The sequence below is a fragment of the Candida dubliniensis genome, chromosome 1 (genome assembly GCF_000026945.1).
Source record: "Candida dubliniensis CD36 chromosome 1, complete sequence".
NCBI classification, from domain to species: domain Eukaryota; kingdom Fungi; phylum Ascomycota; class Pichiomycetes; order Serinales; family Debaryomycetaceae; genus Candida; species Candida dubliniensis.
In genome coordinates, this window is record NC_012860.1 from 630,578 (window position 1) to 647,338 (window position 16,761).

At 35.5% G+C, this 16,761-nt stretch overlaps 9 protein-coding genes across 9 annotated transcripts; 4 read left to right on the forward strand and 5 right to left on the reverse strand. All coding sequences in view use genetic code 12, as the record gives it.

The window, feature by feature from the left end:
- Positions 1-153: 153 nt before the first annotated feature.
- CD36_02710 (conserved hypothetical protein) lies at positions 154-1,584 on the reverse strand (the record flags this gene model as incomplete). Its single annotated transcript, XM_002416898.1, has 1 exon — positions 154-1,584. One exon carries the CDS (start codon positions 1,582-1,584, stop codon positions 154-156), a length of 1,431 nt encoding a protein of 476 aa, XP_002416943.1.
- A 285-nt stretch (positions 1,585-1,869) lies between these two features.
- CD36_02720 (RNA polymerase II elongation accessory factor, CDC73 family, putative) lies at positions 1,870-2,982 on the forward strand (the record flags this gene model as incomplete). Its single annotated transcript, XM_002416899.1, has 1 exon — positions 1,870-2,982. One exon carries the CDS (start codon positions 1,870-1,872, stop codon positions 2,980-2,982), a length of 1,113 nt encoding a protein of 370 aa, XP_002416944.1.
- Positions 2,983-3,031: 49 nt separating this feature from the next.
- CD36_02730 (threonyl-trna synthetase, mitochondrial precursor, putative) lies at positions 3,032-4,399 on the reverse strand (the record flags this gene model as incomplete). The annotated part of the gene is made up of 1 exon (XM_002416900.1): positions 3,032-4,399. The coding sequence occupies one exon, from the start codon at positions 4,397-4,399 to the stop codon at positions 3,032-3,034; it is 1,368 nt and encodes a 455-aa protein (XP_002416945.1).
- Positions 4,400-4,636: 237 nt separating this feature from the next.
- On the reverse strand, positions 4,637-5,143 carry CD36_02740 (conserved hypothetical protein; the record flags this gene model as incomplete). Its single annotated transcript, XM_002416901.1, has 1 exon — positions 4,637-5,143. One exon carries the CDS (start codon positions 5,141-5,143, stop codon positions 4,637-4,639), a length of 507 nt encoding a protein of 168 aa, XP_002416946.1.
- Positions 5,144-5,389: 246 nt separating this feature from the next.
- Positions 5,390-5,770, forward strand: CD36_02750 (conserved hypothetical protein; the record flags this gene model as incomplete). Its single annotated transcript, XM_002416902.1, has 1 exon — positions 5,390-5,770. The coding sequence occupies one exon, from the start codon at positions 5,390-5,392 to the stop codon at positions 5,768-5,770; it is 381 nt and encodes a 126-aa protein (XP_002416947.1).
- Positions 5,771-5,863: 93 nt separating this feature from the next.
- On the reverse strand, positions 5,864-7,651 carry CD36_02760 (mitochondrial distribution and morphology factor, mitochondrial precursor, putative; the record flags this gene model as incomplete). The annotated part of the gene is made up of 1 exon (XM_002416903.1): positions 5,864-7,651. One exon carries the CDS (start codon positions 7,649-7,651, stop codon positions 5,864-5,866), a length of 1,788 nt encoding a protein of 595 aa, XP_002416948.1.
- A 645-nt stretch (positions 7,652-8,296) lies between these two features.
- CD36_02770 (peptide epimerase, putative) lies at positions 8,297-9,562 on the forward strand (the record flags this gene model as incomplete). The annotated part of the gene is made up of 1 exon (XM_002416904.1): positions 8,297-9,562. One exon carries the CDS (start codon positions 8,297-8,299, stop codon positions 9,560-9,562), a length of 1,266 nt encoding a protein of 421 aa, XP_002416949.1.
- Positions 9,563-9,969: 407 nt separating this feature from the next.
- On the forward strand, positions 9,970-10,998 carry CD36_02780 (D-isomer specific 2-hydroxyacid dehydrogenase, putative; the record flags this gene model as incomplete). The annotated part of the gene is made up of 1 exon (XM_002416905.1): positions 9,970-10,998. One exon carries the CDS (start codon positions 9,970-9,972, stop codon positions 10,996-10,998), a length of 1,029 nt encoding a protein of 342 aa, XP_002416950.1.
- A 1,092-nt stretch (positions 10,999-12,090) lies between these two features.
- Positions 12,091-13,407, reverse strand: CD36_02790 (exo-1,3-beta-glucanase I/II, putative; the record flags this gene model as incomplete). The annotated part of the gene is made up of 1 exon (XM_002416906.1): positions 12,091-13,407. One exon carries the CDS (start codon positions 13,405-13,407, stop codon positions 12,091-12,093), a length of 1,317 nt encoding a protein of 438 aa, XP_002416951.1.
- Between the last annotated feature and the right edge of the window lie 3,354 nt (positions 13,408-16,761).

A 16,761-nucleotide genomic window follows, 5' to 3' on the forward strand; every position in this document is an offset into this window, starting at 1 on the left:
GTTTTTGTGGACTTATACTATGTACACACATCTACACCTGCCATACAAAAACTAATTAAACTCAGCAATGGTGATACTACAAATTCCCTTTTTGAGTACTTACTATAGTTTCAACTATCGCTATCAAGAGCATTTACTTGGATCTGAACTTTCTTAATTTCTGGATCCTCTGATCATGTCCATCAACTCTTTCTCATTTCCTATGTTAGGCTCTTCTTCCTGACCATCTTCTTTCTGGATATATTCTAATCCTTCTGTAATAATCTGCACAATAACCGGCAATTCGTGTTCTCCGGGAAGTTTAAACTCGGAGGGAATAAAGTCACCATACCTAGATGTCCACTGACGTCTTCGTTCACTCTCCTCTATTTGAATTCTATAAATGTCTTCATTCAAAAACTCTGTTAGTTTCCGCAAAAACTTTCTTGGATACGTAAATTGTTGATGATGTAATTCAGCGAGATACTTGGTCTTGTAAATGTTTATAAACTTAACATAATGCTCAGTCAATTCTTGCAAGGTGTGGGCATACACTTCACTTGGTGATTGGTTAGATTTTACTGGCATTGAACATTCCTTGAGTTTATTTTCACATTCCGCTATAAGAAATATATATTTTGGAATTTCTTCTGTTTTGAATTTGCGAAATACCGTCAACTCCTCTTTGACAATGTCTGATATGTTTTCGATGTTTAACATATGTGTAGACAAGAACTTTTTAGATCTTTCCTCGTTTCGGAGTATAATGTCATAAATTGTAGTTAATTCCTTAAATACCTCTGGTAATTCCTGAGCATCATTCTTCAAGACATCAAGATTCATATCACATCCGTTCCCTGATGAAACCAATTCCACTGCTTTCATGCATTGATCAAAATGGTTAGTCTGCATTTCCAATATCGACACTAATTCATTTTCAAGGGCTTGGTTTTCCCGTAGTATTGTTCCCATAAATGAATTTGATTCATTTGAGGCACCATGAGTTAATGCTCTTAGTTCCATTTGTAAGGGGGTAATCAAATCATACATTTTAACTAATTTGTTCCATCTGCTAGTCATACGATCCTGTTCAATATTTAATTTTTCTTTAACTTCATCATCTATTAGATTCTTAATTTTACCGCAATTTGACTTAAAGATCCCAATATTCTTTTTGAGTAGATTGATTGATTGAATAGATGTAAAATCAAATAATGTTTTGTTTCCGGAAGTTCCTTCAACAACAATCGAAGGTACTTGTGTTTTCTTTAATTCTAGTAATATCTTGTCCAATCTGGCTAAAGATGGATCCAAAAGATCTTTGATATCATTGAATACTTTGTCGATATTTGCATACAAGTATTTCTTGGTGGTTTCTATTTGCTTCAAAATACTGTCATATTGCTCTGTATAGGATTTGAATAAGAATTCAATTGCTTGTAGTTTGTCTGGTATCAAAATAGTCAATTCTTGTGCTGTCTTCTGCATCAGGGATTGGGCATCCGTGCATATTTTCTGCGTTTTCTCTAATGTTGATTGAGCTTCCCTACTCCATTTTATAACCTCCTCTTGGGTTACTGCTGTTAAGCCTTGCTCATTAGTCATAAAAGGTAGTTTCGGTGCAAATAGGAAAAAAGTGGAATTAACTTAACGAATTGGAAAAACGTTATCTACTAAACACTAAAGAAATAGTGGAGCTGGTGGTGATAGAGTCGCACTCGCATTATTCCCACCACACCCACATTCTTTCTCCTCCTTCGCTGGCACATTAATTTTTACCTTTTTACAGTGCTGAAAAAAAAAAACCACCAAAAAAAAAAAAAAAAAAGCGAAAACCAATTCATAACTCTTGAAAAGTTCAAGCTGTTTCCATTTTTTTTACACACAGGTATGAGTTCATCATCTCCACTCAAGGCTTTTCGTAAGGCTGTAATCAAAGAGGAAAAAATAGAGTTTTTCAAAAATGGTGAGAAAACTGATCTGATCAATGATGCTACAGAGGTGCAATTCGGGACGGATAAAAATAAATATTCGTTGGATATGGTCACCAATTTCTATAATGATGAAAAATTGACTGAAGCACAAAGTTTGCGATCTGTTGTATTTTGTTATTTGCATGAAAAGGATTCAATCACAGATTATAAAGTGGCTGGTGAAAATTTGAATATCCCTGTGTTTAGTTTTTTGGTGAAAACCGAATTATCGACATGGTTACACGGAAACAGTGATAGTTGTATGTTCATCAAAAGGGAAGCAGAGGATAAGACATCAAAAAGCGTGAAATCAACTGATTCCTCTCTGCAAGTGACTAGCAAGAAGCATAAATTGGACGATCCGCAATTAGAAAGGATAAGTAAGTTTGAAAGGGAATCAGTAGACCACAATGCAGCATTAAGAGGCACCAAAAATATAGACTTTGGGTACTTGGTATCCGATGCCAAAAAATTCATGCATGAACTAAAGCGTACCAAACATATGCCTGGAACAAACACCCATGGGAACAGAGGTCCTAAAAAGCAGCCAATTATTCTTGTTTCGCCAGCTACCACTGCGTTACTATCATTATCGAATATTAAAGGGTTTCTTGAGGATGGTGTATTTACTGAACCTGTTCCAGGAAATAGACCTAATGGAGGATTGGTTATTGTCAACCATCCTTCAGACAAATTGATATCCACTGGTCAGAAAATAATGGTTGTGGACAATATTGAAAACTTCAACAAAATGGAGTATTGGGATAGAGTTATTGCTATATTTACAACGGGGCAGACATGGCAATTTAGCAGATATATACATCCTGAACCAGAGGTCTTGTTTCAAAAGTATCGTGGATTCTATTTTGGGTACCAAGGAGAAATTGCCCCACCACAGATTAAAGATTGGAACGTGTCAGAAATAAGAGTGGATAGGGATAAACGATTCAAGGATAAAGTTATTGTGAGGGATTTTTGGGCAGAGATAGAGAGAATACTTGTCAATAAGGGATATGGGAAGCTGTACTAAATGATAAAAAAGTTTAATATGTATTATACGTAAATATATTTACAGGATTCTATTTGTATGATTGTTCTAATGCAATAAACATTTTATAAATGTCATCTGAAGTCATATTTCTAATCTTTCTGTCATCCCGACTTCTAACTGCAAAAGTGCCATTTGCTATATCTTTATCACCAATCATGATAAGATACGAATAACCTTTCTGGATGGCATCTTTGGTTCTTGCCCCAACTGTTTCTCCTCTCTTATCGACATCAACGTGAAAGTTGAACCCTGTAAGTGGGGCAATGCTTTTGTCACAACTAATAATGTCACCGCTGAGTTTCTTTTGCAACTCCTCAGCGACTGGGACATGTGACTCATTGATCGGAACAATTAATGCCTGTCTTGGATTAATCCAAAATGGCCATTTCCCCTGGTAATGGTCTAGTAATATAGCAAAGAACCTCTCTAGTGATCCAAAAACGGCTCTATGTACAAGTATTGGCTGATGGTCACGTTTACCATCTTCACCAACGTATTTTAACTCAAATCTATTTGGTAATTGAAAATCTAGTTGAATGGTACCTACTTGGTGCTTCTTGTTGAAGGCATCTTTTAATAATACATCTATTTTTGGTCCATAAAATGCACCATCCCCTTCTCTAATAGACCAGTTTCCCTCACCAGCAGTGGCATTCAACACATTCTTCAATTGCAACTCTGCAATATCCCATGTATCTATATTTCCAATAAATTTATCCTCGGGTCTAGTTGACAAATAAAACTCAATTTCGTTGATACCAAACACATTGTATGTGTCTTTGATCAAATCTAAGGTGTTTTTAATTTCTCCGTCAATCTGATCCATGGAACAAAAAATATGCCCATCATCTTGGTGGAATCTCCTAACCCTGGTTAATCCCGATAAGGCTCCACTAGCTTCGTTTCTATGCAATGAACTGAAATCAGAGTATCTCACTGGCAATTCCTGGTATGATCGATCAAATTTAGCAAATATCATGCAGTGGCTCGGGCAATTCATTGGTTTCAAGCCATACTCATGCTCTTCTATATTGTCAGTATGTTCCTCCTTCGTTATATCATTACCAACAACTTTGAACATATCATCTTTATAATTGTCCCAATGGCCTGATTTTTTCCATAATTTGGTCTTGAAAATCAAAGGAGTGACTACTTCCTGAAATCCATACTTGGTTTGTTGATTCTTCATAAACTGTATCAATTTGTTCAATATTCTGGTACCGTGGGGTAAAAAGAATATAGAACCTGGCGACGTTGGATCGGTTGTATACAATAATTGTTTTGATGATATCACATGATTAGACTGAGTTGATGACTCAGCTTCTTTTGTCTTGGTGGATAAGAACCGGTATATTCCCTGACTGAGTAGTCTGGGACCTCTCCTCGGTATTAACATTAGAGCGAATAAAGCCTGGTTATTGAATAAGTCTCCAGTATTGAAAAAGTTTTTTTGTTCTATGGTAAACTTTTTGATTTAAGGTCTCGTTTTTGGCCCAGAACAAAAAAATACAACCTGCTACAATATGTGTGAGGACAAAATTAAAACCTCAATTCAATTCTCCTAAAATCTATTATGTAACACTATACTAATACAAATACTGGCGTTGGACCTCTTATTCTTATATGAGAAGTATTATTTACTGTTTGTTGCTGACGTGTTACCTGGAGTTGTGGTGCCATTTGTACTGCTATTCAGTATCAACTCTTTTTGTTCGATTTTCTGAGTTTCCTTTGTTTCTGCACTATGCTCAGGCTTGTACGTCACGCATGTTACTTTGAATCCAGTAAAAGTTTTAAACAGCCTTGGTTTTTTAACCCATCGTTTTGCTGGTCTGCCTGATTTGTCCAAAGAGTATTGCCCGCTTGTTATGCTGTTGATTGTTAATCCGGATGTTGACCCTTCCTTCAACCCCACATTCACTTTGTAATTACTGATTGTTGTACCAGTGGTAGATGCTCCTCCTTCAGGTGCAGGTGACGACCTCTGCAGCGTGTTCATTGAAGTAGTACCGGATCTTCTTTCCTCTTGGGCTAGCTTCTTTAGACGTGACTTTGAGATATACGCTGGAAACTCGGGCAAAGTGCCTAAAAATTTGGGAGATAGCTTTAATCTAGCCCAAAATCTCTTTGGTGGTGCCATGTTGATTTATTGATTGTGAGTGAAATAGATTGTGGAAGCTTGTTGATAAGATTAAATATACAAATGTTTTGAGTTCCCAAGAAAAAGTTTTAGAAAAAGAAAATGTGGTGATATATTGAACAGAAAAAAACTAACCTAACCAGGAATGAACAGATAGATACTTGATACAAAACCTACTAGAATAATAGTACTCCTATTTTTTTTTTTTTTTAAATCAACAGTCCAGTTTGACATAGAGCACCAAAAATGACAGAGCCTGCTCCTTTTATCAGAAACAGATTACCTTCAAGGATGGATTTGTTTGCTACAAACTTGAAGCAAGATATCAGAGCACACCAAAGAACATATGAAGGGGCATATACACGAACTGCTATCGGTTGTCTTTCCTTTTCAATATTAATTATCAAACTCTTCTCTAAAGAGTTTTTACCGATTGGCACCATCTATACGATCTATGGATGTCTCTTGTATTTTCTTGGTGTTTTCAAATCCTCCAGAGTTGACGTATACTACAATCCTGATAAGGATATGGAAATGTTCACAACAAGTGGTGATTTTGTTCTTTTTTTAACTATTCTCAGTTTATGTTGTTACATTGCATTATTAGTGTTGTTGCTACGAATGTGAAGAAAATATGTTGTAACCTATAACAATAAATCGTTATTAGAACTAAACGGAATAAAATAAACTGGCTATATACAAATAAATGGGGTGAAGTTTTTATGCCACGGCGCCAACTCCAAACAATACAAGTTGAACCAATAATTGAAGAGACCAGAATCCAATACGTTTCAACCGTATTAGACGGGCTTCTTCATCAGCAACATATTCTGCAAAATTGTCGTACACTTCCTCAGATATATCATCCATTAGTAAAGAGTCATAAATTGTCCATGATCCACTGAAATCCTGTAGATTTTTAACTATTCTATTGTGTATTTCAATAAAGTTGTTTTTTGAGTTTATGTATGCAACGATCGGCCTGATAAGAGCATAATTGATATATGACAATTCCGGCGATTTAAATGGGACTTTTGCTCTCACATTGTTTAATCGTAGGGTTAGGTCCAATACAAAGTATTTCAGAATATCGCGATAATCATCTGCAGTTAATCTCGTTCGCAAGTTTGGATGTTTCTCTTGCACTTCGGGGTTCTTATATCGACTTGCCTCCTTTTTGATGGCATCGGTAATCATGCTTACTAACTCAGAAACATTCATCTCGTTGTTTTCTTGGGGAACCATAACATCGCCAATCATATCTACTCGTCCACTTGTAATCCAGCCAAATGGACCTTCTAAGCCAGTATTTAAATGATCAATACTCAAAGAGTCAACTCTCATACGTGTGACTCGTTTCCATTTCTGCAAGTTACCATTAGCAGAGGCGTATTCGTCGAAATCATTCAATCGCTGCTTCTTATGTATTGTGAAAAGAGAGTTATCATATGCGCCACTCATGACATTAGCATTCAAAAAATCATAGAATAACCAATGCTTTCTTAGTTTGGATAACTCACAATTGTAAATTGCAACATTAAACTTCCTGAACCCATTTGGTTGCATCAATGTAAACAAAACATCCTCCATTTTGAATGATTCAAATTCAAAGTCACCAGGTTGATGTATATTCTTGTAATTAGTGGCATCGTCGTCGGGCTTCCAATGAACATGAGTTCTATCCACCACTCCTCTCATTCCTTTCAATTCCAATGTCTCAATCATACCAGTGCCGTTGACCCATTTGTTAAGTGATAAAGATATATTCACTTCCTCGATGGTCAAATCAAATTGAGTGTAATTGCCGTCATCCTCAAAAATATCCTCTTCATCTTCATTGGTGCCTTCGTTTTGTAAGCTCTCTTCGTATGCTTCCTGTTGCGAGCCTTTGATAAATTTCTCCACTCTTTTGGGTCTTCTGCTAACAAAACATTTTCGAAAACTTATTTTACCATCTGACCAGCCTGGAACAATTGCGTTCTCAAATGTCACTGTTAAGTTGGAATTTTTTGTGATAAACTCCCCCAATTTCCTAGCCACGAATTCTTGAGCAAACATTGTGTTGGCCGTAAATATGACAATCGATACAAAAGTGGTTGTGGCAACAAAAAACAAAAATACATTTCCAACAACCAACCAGGAGAAGAAAGCCGAGTAGTCGTCAGTGTTGAAAGGACGATTGGATTTTTTAAGAAGCCATTTCAAGCGTATTTTCAATCTTGAATACATGCTGTTTGCTTTCGCCAACAACTGTTCTTTTGTGGGAATAAGTTCTGTCTCATGTTTTATGCTGTCTCCTAGTTGCTCTTTTAAAATTGGCTTTTGTTGTTTGTCAAATTGGTTGGCTTGTTTCCTATGTGATGCAATTAATGAAGGGGAAAAACGTCGATGTGGTTGTATTGCCGATATTACAGTTGGGCCAATTGAAGATTTCTGTTGAATTTTCAGGAACAACAAGGTTTGCCTATTCAATCGCTTCAGTAGTCCTAATAGATTCCTTAGTGACATGAATGTAGAATGTATATGGGACTAAAGGTATATCTGACGATGCCCAACCCCGTTAATAATTCTTTTTTTCTATGTTAAATTCTCCAGATCAGTGTTTTTTTCTTCTTCTGGTCCTCTATAAGATAACTAAACGAGCAATCCAAAAGCAAGAGAACAAAAGTGGACTTTGATTTCCTACGTCGGGTTTCAATTTGGTTTCCAATTGGCTTTAATTGTTATAAACTATTAGTGTTTGTTGCTGAAAATAGAAAAAAAAAAAAATCAATCATTGTTGACGATATTCTTTTGAGTATTGGGTATTTGGAAAACGAGCCACACATGATATTGTGAGACGTGCTTCAATAGAACTCAAATGGACTAACTTTGCTGTTTTTGAGTGGACTGTAGTAACGGAGAGCGGAATTATGTCAATACTTATTACTCATTTGCCAATATCCCTGGCTTTTCTTTCATACCAACTCACTTTTATTACCAACCGGGGTGTGACTAATTGTGTCACAAAAACAGTACCGGATAATTTATGACTCTTATCAACGTTTTTCAGTTATTTTTTTTTTTTTTTTGGTTTAAATAGGAGTCTTTTTTTTTCCATTTATACTAACAGGTGGTGTTCATAACTGTTCAGGGTTTTGATCAAAGAAGAAAATGAGTGTTCCAATTGTTCCTTTTGGAAAACAATTCAGAGCTAAATATTTCACTAATATGGATGATGATGTATTTCCCATCAACCACGGGTCTTATGGCTTGACCCCTACCCCAGTCCACAAAAAGTATTTGGAGTTGATTGTCCAAAATGCATCATACACTGATAAATTTATGAAGTATGATATTAAAGATATTTATATTGAGTCGTTGAAGGCATTAGCTAAAGTGCTCAAGTGTGATTACCATCATCTAGCCTTCGTGGATAATGCTACCTCTGGTGTGAATACAATATTGCGTAGTTACCCTTTTAAGAAAGGTGATAAGTTAGTTATTCAAAGCACAGTTTACGGAGCTTGTGGGAACACGGTCAAGTTCTTGCATGACAGATATGGAGTTGAGTTTATTGTTGTGAATTTAAACTACCCAATAACTGATGAGGAAATATTGTCTAAATTTGAACGAATGTTTGTTGAAGAAAAACCGAAGCTTTGTTTGTTTGATACTATATCATCTATGCCGGGAGTTGTTTTCCCCCACGAGAGATTGGCAAAGCTTTGTAATAAGTATCTGGTTTTGTCATTAATTGATGGTGCGCATGGAATTGGTTGTATTCCACAGGATCTAGGAGATTTGAAACCAGATTTCTACGTTACAAACTTGCATAAATGGTTTTATGTTCCATTTGGATGTGCTGTTTTGTATATTGACCCTAAGCACCACAATGTTGTTCATACTTTACCAATTAGTCATCTGTATCTTGAAGATCATGTCAAATTATCCGACAAAGATCAGAAAAACAGATTAATTGACAGATTTTTCTTTTACGGGACCAAAAATTATGCGTCAATTCAAGTTATTCCGGAAGCTATTAAATTTAGAACTGAGGTTTGCGGTGGTGAAACAAAGATTTATGATTATTGCCACGGCTTAGCTAAACAGGTTGGTGAGTTGGTTTCAAGAAAATGGGGGACTTCATATTTAGACCAAAAAGGTTCTACTTTGATCAGTACTATGGTTACGGTTGAGGTTCCTACCAAAGATTATCCTGAGATTGTGAAGAATTGGTCTGTTATTGATGATCATGTTTATAATAAAATGTTTGATCGTAAGGCTTACACCCCTTGTATTGCCCACAATGGGAAATTGTTTGCTAGATTTTCATGTCAAGTTTACAATGAATTGAGTGACTACGACTATGCAAGTGATGTTGTGATACAAACTCTTAGAGAAGTCGCCTCCGAACAATACAAAAAGTATAAGTTATAGAAGATGTGTAGTTTGAGTACAGACAATAGAATCGTTCAATAGATGTTTTGTTTTTGGTTTTGATAGATAATTCTTTTACTGAAGTGGAACTTTCCCATAAAGCACAGGGTGGAGAAAATGGAATTAAATTTCAAATAGGTGAGCTGTGAGTCATATTTCCGGAGTCGACTCTCGTTTGTGTGGGGGAACTCAGAGTTGGACATCGCTTCCCGAAAAAGGAGATAACGTGCGAGAACAAACGCCGTGGTTATTCACAACATCAGTACACAAGCTCAATTATATTTTATATAAGAAGTACATCTTGCATGAATTTTCTTTGTTGGTTATTTGTTCGAGTCGTTGTACTATAAATACTGGCACATTTGACAATTGTGAAAATACAGCAAATCTTCAAATTCAATTGAACAATGACAACAGGCACATCCAAACCAAAAGTTCTTCTTGTAGGGGAGTTTATTTATTCGAAACAGAAATGGTCTGAATTAGAAGGAATTGCAAAAGTAGTTCAATGTGAATCAACCACTCGTGAACAATTCATTCAAGATTTGCAAACAAAATATAACGACATCACCTCCATTGCACGTACATTTTATTCTGTCAATGAAACCGGACGCTTTGATGCAGATTTGGCACAGCATATGCCAAAAACCTTAAAGTCAATTAGTCACTGTGGTGCTGGTTACGATCAAGTTGACGTTGAACCATTTACCAGATTGCGGGTTCAGGTATCGAATGTGACTGAGCCGGTTGAAAGACCAACTGCTGATGTGGCTGTATTTTTAGTATTAGCCTGTATGAGGAATTTTCTACAAGGTCGTCAGATTTTGATGAATGGTGAGTGGCCTTTAAATGGAGACCAGGAGGCTGGAGGCGCTCCTCTTGGACATACGCCTCAAGGGAAAGTGGTTGGTATTTTGGGTATGGGTGGCATAGGTAGAGCTATTAGAGATAGATTGAAACCCTTTGGGTTTGATAGAATTGTTTATTATAACAGAAAACAGTTGAGTCCTGAATTAGAAAAAGGAGCTGAGTATGTTACTATGGATGAATTGTTCAAGCAATCCGATGTAATAATTATTGGGGTCCCGTTAAATGCTAAAACAAGACACTTGATCAACAAGGATGCCATTCAAAAGATGAAGGATGGCGTGGTTTTGGTAAATATAGCAAGAGGAGCAATTATAGATGAAAAACAGCTTCCAGGCTTGATCAAATCTGGTAAGATTGGAGCTTTTGGTGCCGATGTATTTGAACATGAACCAGAAGTTTCGTCCGAACTAGTTAATTTACCCAATGTTATTGCTCTACCCCATATGGGCACACACTCTGTTGAGGCACTTACGAATATGGAAGAATGGGTAGTTTCTAATGTGGAAACGTTCATCAAAACTGGGAAATTAAAAACAATCGTACCAGAGCAACAAGGTATATTTTGAATAGATAGGACAACAAAACAAGAAGAGGCTCGAAATTATGTAGCACAGGTTTGTATTCTCCCTATATCGGAAAAAGCTGTGTATAAAATGATTTGTTCTAGGTAGTGTTGATTAGAAGAGTTTACACAGCAATGGCTTATTCAAGATTTTAAGCAAACACATTGCTTACAGTCGAAACGTGTGGTGTCTATTTTGTTTGCAATCAAACAAATGTAAGAATTGATTTGCGAATTTCAGATTCCATAGAAGAAGAGCAACTGCAAATGCAACTGTACATTTTTTTTTTTTCTGCGGTTCCTTTATAATTTTTTCTTTATCGCGTCGTACACAAGATAAAGTTGCTAAAAAAAGAATGGCGATGTTGCGATTCTAGAGTCAATCTAAGTTGAAAAAAAAAAAAAAAAAGAAAAATTAGATTATGCAACTTCATGATGGTGAATGATAACCTGGTCCACCTAACATTCTTAGATTTGAAATCTCTTTGTATTTTGTTTACCTTTTTATCTTTTCTTTTTTTTTTTTTTTTGAAGTCGATATATTTAGAAGGTAAGCAATTGACTAAAATTTATCGGTAAAAACATAATAACGAAGCGCAAAGTATAGGGAAGATAAAATAAACCAACAAATCAAGAACAAAGCAAACAATGAATCTATCTAACTCAAATTAGATCTACAGAACAAGTGGATACTTCTCTCCTAAAAATGCAACCACTTGCAAATCATTGCGATGCTTACCTACTAGCACTGAAAATAAACAAAACCACTCTGTTTTTATTAATGTCTACGAATATAGAATATTATTAATACAAAAAAAAAAAAAAAACCTACTTGCTTGGGTAGATTCAGAAGTGGCTAAATAAAAGGTAAAGTCCAATTAAACAAGAAAGAAAAGAAATCGTCAACTTGATAAACAAGTGATCATGTTAAAGTAATCAATGAGACTTTTTCATAATTATTTTCAACATCATAAAAAATGTTGAAACTCTATAACTAATCTTTAAAAGAAAACACCGTGTAAAAGCCTATTTTGAGAAAAAAATTTTTTAGAAAAAAATAATTAATATTGCTCTTGTAGAATCAAGAACTCCCAGATCAGTGAAAACCACATTGGTTTGGGAATTGTCTATCAGTGACTGGTTGTGGGAAAAGACCATTGTAAGTCAAAGTTTGGAAACTCCATTCAGGAGCACTTTCAGTTTTCCAACTCCAGAAGACCCAGCCTCCAGTGTATTCAAAAGCATCCAATTGAGCTTCAATGTATCTTCTCGTGTCAGTTTTGTGTTCATCGGACCATTGGGAAATATCCAAGAAGGGTTGACAAGATCCAATGTATGGAGCATTATCGTAAGCACCTTCATAACGAGCTCCTCTGTTAACACCATTCAACCATTTAGCACAATCTGTCAAAGCAGCAGACCATTCTCCGGCAACGTTCCAATGGGATTCCTTCTTAGCATCCCAACCCCAATTACAAGCGACTGAAATGTGGTCGTTAATGTTACGAGATAATTCACCACCAGAGAACACTTGATAATGATGATGGTCAACAACAACATTCCATTGACCTTCTGCAACAGTCAAAAATTGATCCCAATAGCCAAACACTTGGAAAGCATCGTGAATAATAACTGGGGTAACTGATCCAGTTTGTCTAAGAGAATTGTAGCCATCCAAGAAAAATTGTTTCAAGTTATCCATGTTCAAGACTGGTCCCAATGGCTCGTTGAGCAATTCAATACCGATAACAACGTCTGAGTAGTTATTGCCACCATACTTTTTGAAAATAGTATTCAATACATTCAAAGTAACTTTGGTGTTGTCACCGTTTTGGAAATTGTAACTATCTCTCAATCCGGAGTTGTCAAACCCATTTTGAGAGCCTGGTGCACCGTGCAAATCAATCCAAACTTTGATATTGTGATTTCTGGCCCAACCCAAGGCCTTCTCCAAATACTCAACTTGACCTTGAACATATGGATCATTATCCAACAATTGGAAGGCCCAATAACCAATAGGAATACGAACAAAGTTCAATCCCAAATCACTAATTTGTTTAAAGTCTTGTTCCGTGATCCAAGTACTCCAATGTTGCTGCAAAATGGACTGAGCAGCATCTTTGCCCAAAGTTTGTGTCCAGTGATATTCATCAACTGGAACACCAGATTGATCATTCCCGTTTTGGAATGGTTCAAAAAGCGATGGTGTCATATATGGTTCAAGGACAAACCAACCACCCAAATTGACACCTCTGATAACATCCTTGTCATAATCCCAAGCAACGTTATGACCACCTCCTCTCTTGAATTTCAAGTTTCCATTTGGTTTGAATGGATTAGAAATAACCAGGGCTTTGACAAATTCAAGCAACAATATAAATACCGATGATGTTAATATGAATGATAACTGCATAACTGATTATATGTTAATCTTTGGTATGTTTGATTCAATTGAAATGAAATGAAACGAAAAAAAAAAAAAGGAAAGAAAGAAAATCTAATTGAAATGAAATGCTACTTGTTGAATTTGAGCTTTATTAAATAGGACTTGCAAATTCGACCGCAAAATAGAAAAATCGTTATGTTTCAATATTGTGGTGGGTAAAAAAGAAAGAAAGAATAGGTTAATTACTCAAGATCTGGGGCAATATATTAATTCTTTTCTTTTTCTTTTATTATTCAATATAAATTGCAAGCGACTTGGTCTTTCTTTTATTGTTATACCTGCAAATAGTTGTCGTTTGATGTTATTAAATGTAGCTTCCAGTGTGGTTTTACTAAACTTGTTAGTGTACAAATATGTGGAAAAAAAAAAGGAAACAAATCTGAAGTTAATGAGTAAATGTGTCAGAAATTCAGAAAAAATGAAGCTTTTGGTGTATTTTTATATAAAAACAGAAACAGAAACAGAATCAACAAGGTTTTGAAAGAGAAATAACAATACTTTAAATGTTAGAATTCAACAGGGGTGGACGTTCGGTACTTTTATATTAGCAATTTGTAGAGAGCTAAAACTTACTTGAGAATTCCGAAGTGTGTACAAAGTGTTTTAAAAATCAATTTGCGATTGTGTTTGTTAAACAATACATTGTTCCGCATACCTTATAATGCAATTAAGACACAAAATCCAATAAAATTTAATTATTCTTCTTGTTTTCTTTTTTTTTGTGATTCGTTATTTTTTTTTGGCTATTACCTTGTGGGACACACTTGTGTGTTGCAATTTTTTTATTTTTCCTTGCCCTCTTTTTTTTTTTTCTTTGCTTTTTTTTCTGTCTTATTTTAAATAATCATATGTGAATGGGTGTATTTTGTGAATGAAGAAATTTGTTGAAAAGAGCTGGCTCAATTTTGTTTTTCCTTTCTGTTTTATCTTTTGTATGCATCGCAAAAAAGTTTTGCCGCGAAGTTTCTTTTTTTGTCACATTTTTTTTTTTCTTGCTTGCAAAAAAAAACAATTACTCCTTCAAACAACAATCGGTTTGTCTTTCTTCTTCCTTCCTTTCCTCGTTCATTTCTCTTTTATGCGAGATGTTGAGATAAATCAAATTATTCCGTGTTTTTCATTCACTTATTTGTCGTGACATTGTTAGTATATCTCAAGTACTACACCACGCTCTCGTTCACATTGATATACAGAAGCACACATGAACACACATCTACATGCAAAGGTTGTGACAACAAAAAGTATCATCAATCGTTAAATTCAAGATACGTCCATGGTTTTTGTTTATTGGTCATTTGTTTGTTTGTAAGGTATATTTTTATTAGCTGTGTCATGATAGAATGACATCATGTCTTGTGTTTTCGCTTACAAAGTCTATTCCGAATCTTCAGATTTCTCATTACCAGAATAATGCCATTAACTTAGAAATTGCTTTTGGTGATACAAAGAAATGTGATTTAATTTATCTAAAAACCCCTCAGTTTAATTCTCTGCTGTCATCTACTGGTTTGCCTCCACTTACAAGCGGGGAGTGTTACGTATTGCTTAATACCTGACTGTCTCGATATCTCAATTGATGACATAAATTGCTTTGAAAAGGAGGGAGTGAATAAGGAAGATGAAAGGACAATCGCAAGGCCAAGCAAGAAAAATAATCAAATTAAACTCTCTTAGAATAGGGGCATTTTATAGAAAATTGTGTATTAGTGCCAACAAGGAATCCTCCTAATTAGAAAGCCACAAAGTAAGTCTGCTAAATAGAATAAAATAAAATAGAACACCCTTAAACTGCTGTGGTGGTGGTGGTGGTGGTGGTTGTGTGTCACAGGGATAAAATTTGAAATAAAAGCTTAATAAAGAAATTTTGGTCTGAAACGCGAAGTTTCTAACTCAAACTTAGCTTTGACCTTCCAAAAATTATTCCGCTTATAATCAACCATTTTACTATTATTGGAATTGGATCTTACAATTACTAGATCAAAACGTTAAGATCATTCATATCTACATCAACAACCTTCATCGTGGTTTGCATAAATGCCAAAACAAAGAGTTTTTCAACCGTTTGAAAATAAATTGGGATAATTAGCCCATTCTCTTTTCACGTGGCCGAAATCCAAAGAAAAAAAAAAAAAAAGAATTTAAGGGGGGAAGGAGGCTTGAATGTGTACCACAGAACGAGCAGGCAAATAACAATATACTTGGCTTAGCTGAAATGAAAATCGGAAAGGAAATTTCAAGTGAAACGACACCACTAACCAGGGAAATTGACCAGTTTACTTTTGTTCAGCAATTTCTTAGCAAGCTTCTAAAACAGAAACAAGATTAGCCAATAGCAATGAAAACACTCTACCGCAAGCCAATTTAGTCATAATTTCACCTCGGGTTTTTTTTTTTTTTTTGCAGATAGAGAATGAAATGAATTGAAATTCGGAGATTTTCTTGTAGTCGTGTACAATAGGATCAGGCGGGAACATGCCATTGCGATTCAGCATATGTGTTTCGTTTCATACAGCTGATATTGTGTCATGAGAAGAAATCGGCAACGAAAAAGTCCTTAGTTTCTCGCAAAGCAAAAGGTCACTGAATGCTTTTTCTTTACAAACATTGGCTTTTTCCAATGGTGAACCATGTGGAGAAATAGAGAAGGGTAAAAAAAAGACTAATTGTACAATCAGTTGTCACACAATCCCAAACGGGTTAAATTCAGTTACCGCCGTGATTTGGCAACAAAGCCCAGCGGGAATATCTGAATTTTATAGTTTTTGCAAATATTGCACGACTGGGTGCCAATTGGCGTTCGAAAGCACAAAACTAGGCTCAAATAGATACTGTTTCTTAGAGATTATTTGCGGCAATTCATGAGTGAGGTCCCAAATTTGAAACAAAGGTTTCCAATTGTGCGTCTTGGTAATTTCTGTTTTGGTTAAGCAAATACTAGAATATATGTAATTACGCAACAATTTGCAAGAAAAACAAATCAAAACCAAGCGTGAAATTCAGTTGTTGTGATGTAATGCAAGAAGAACACAGCCAAGGGCTTGTTGATTTGATAAAAAAGGTATTTCGAAAGTAGCAGAACAGAATTTTTTGTATTGTGGTAAGTGCTGTTCTTGCAATTTGGTATTCTTGTTGTCTTGTGGTGGAGCAAGACTTGAAACCTCTGTGGGTTTCTCTATGCTTGCAATTTACAGGCATATTCACGCCTAAACTGTAACAGATTTTATATTATGGACGATCCTGGCCAACAATCTGTGGGAAAAATAAAAACTACCATATATTTCAGGGTCTAATCATTCACCACATTTTACTGTTCTGTCACCC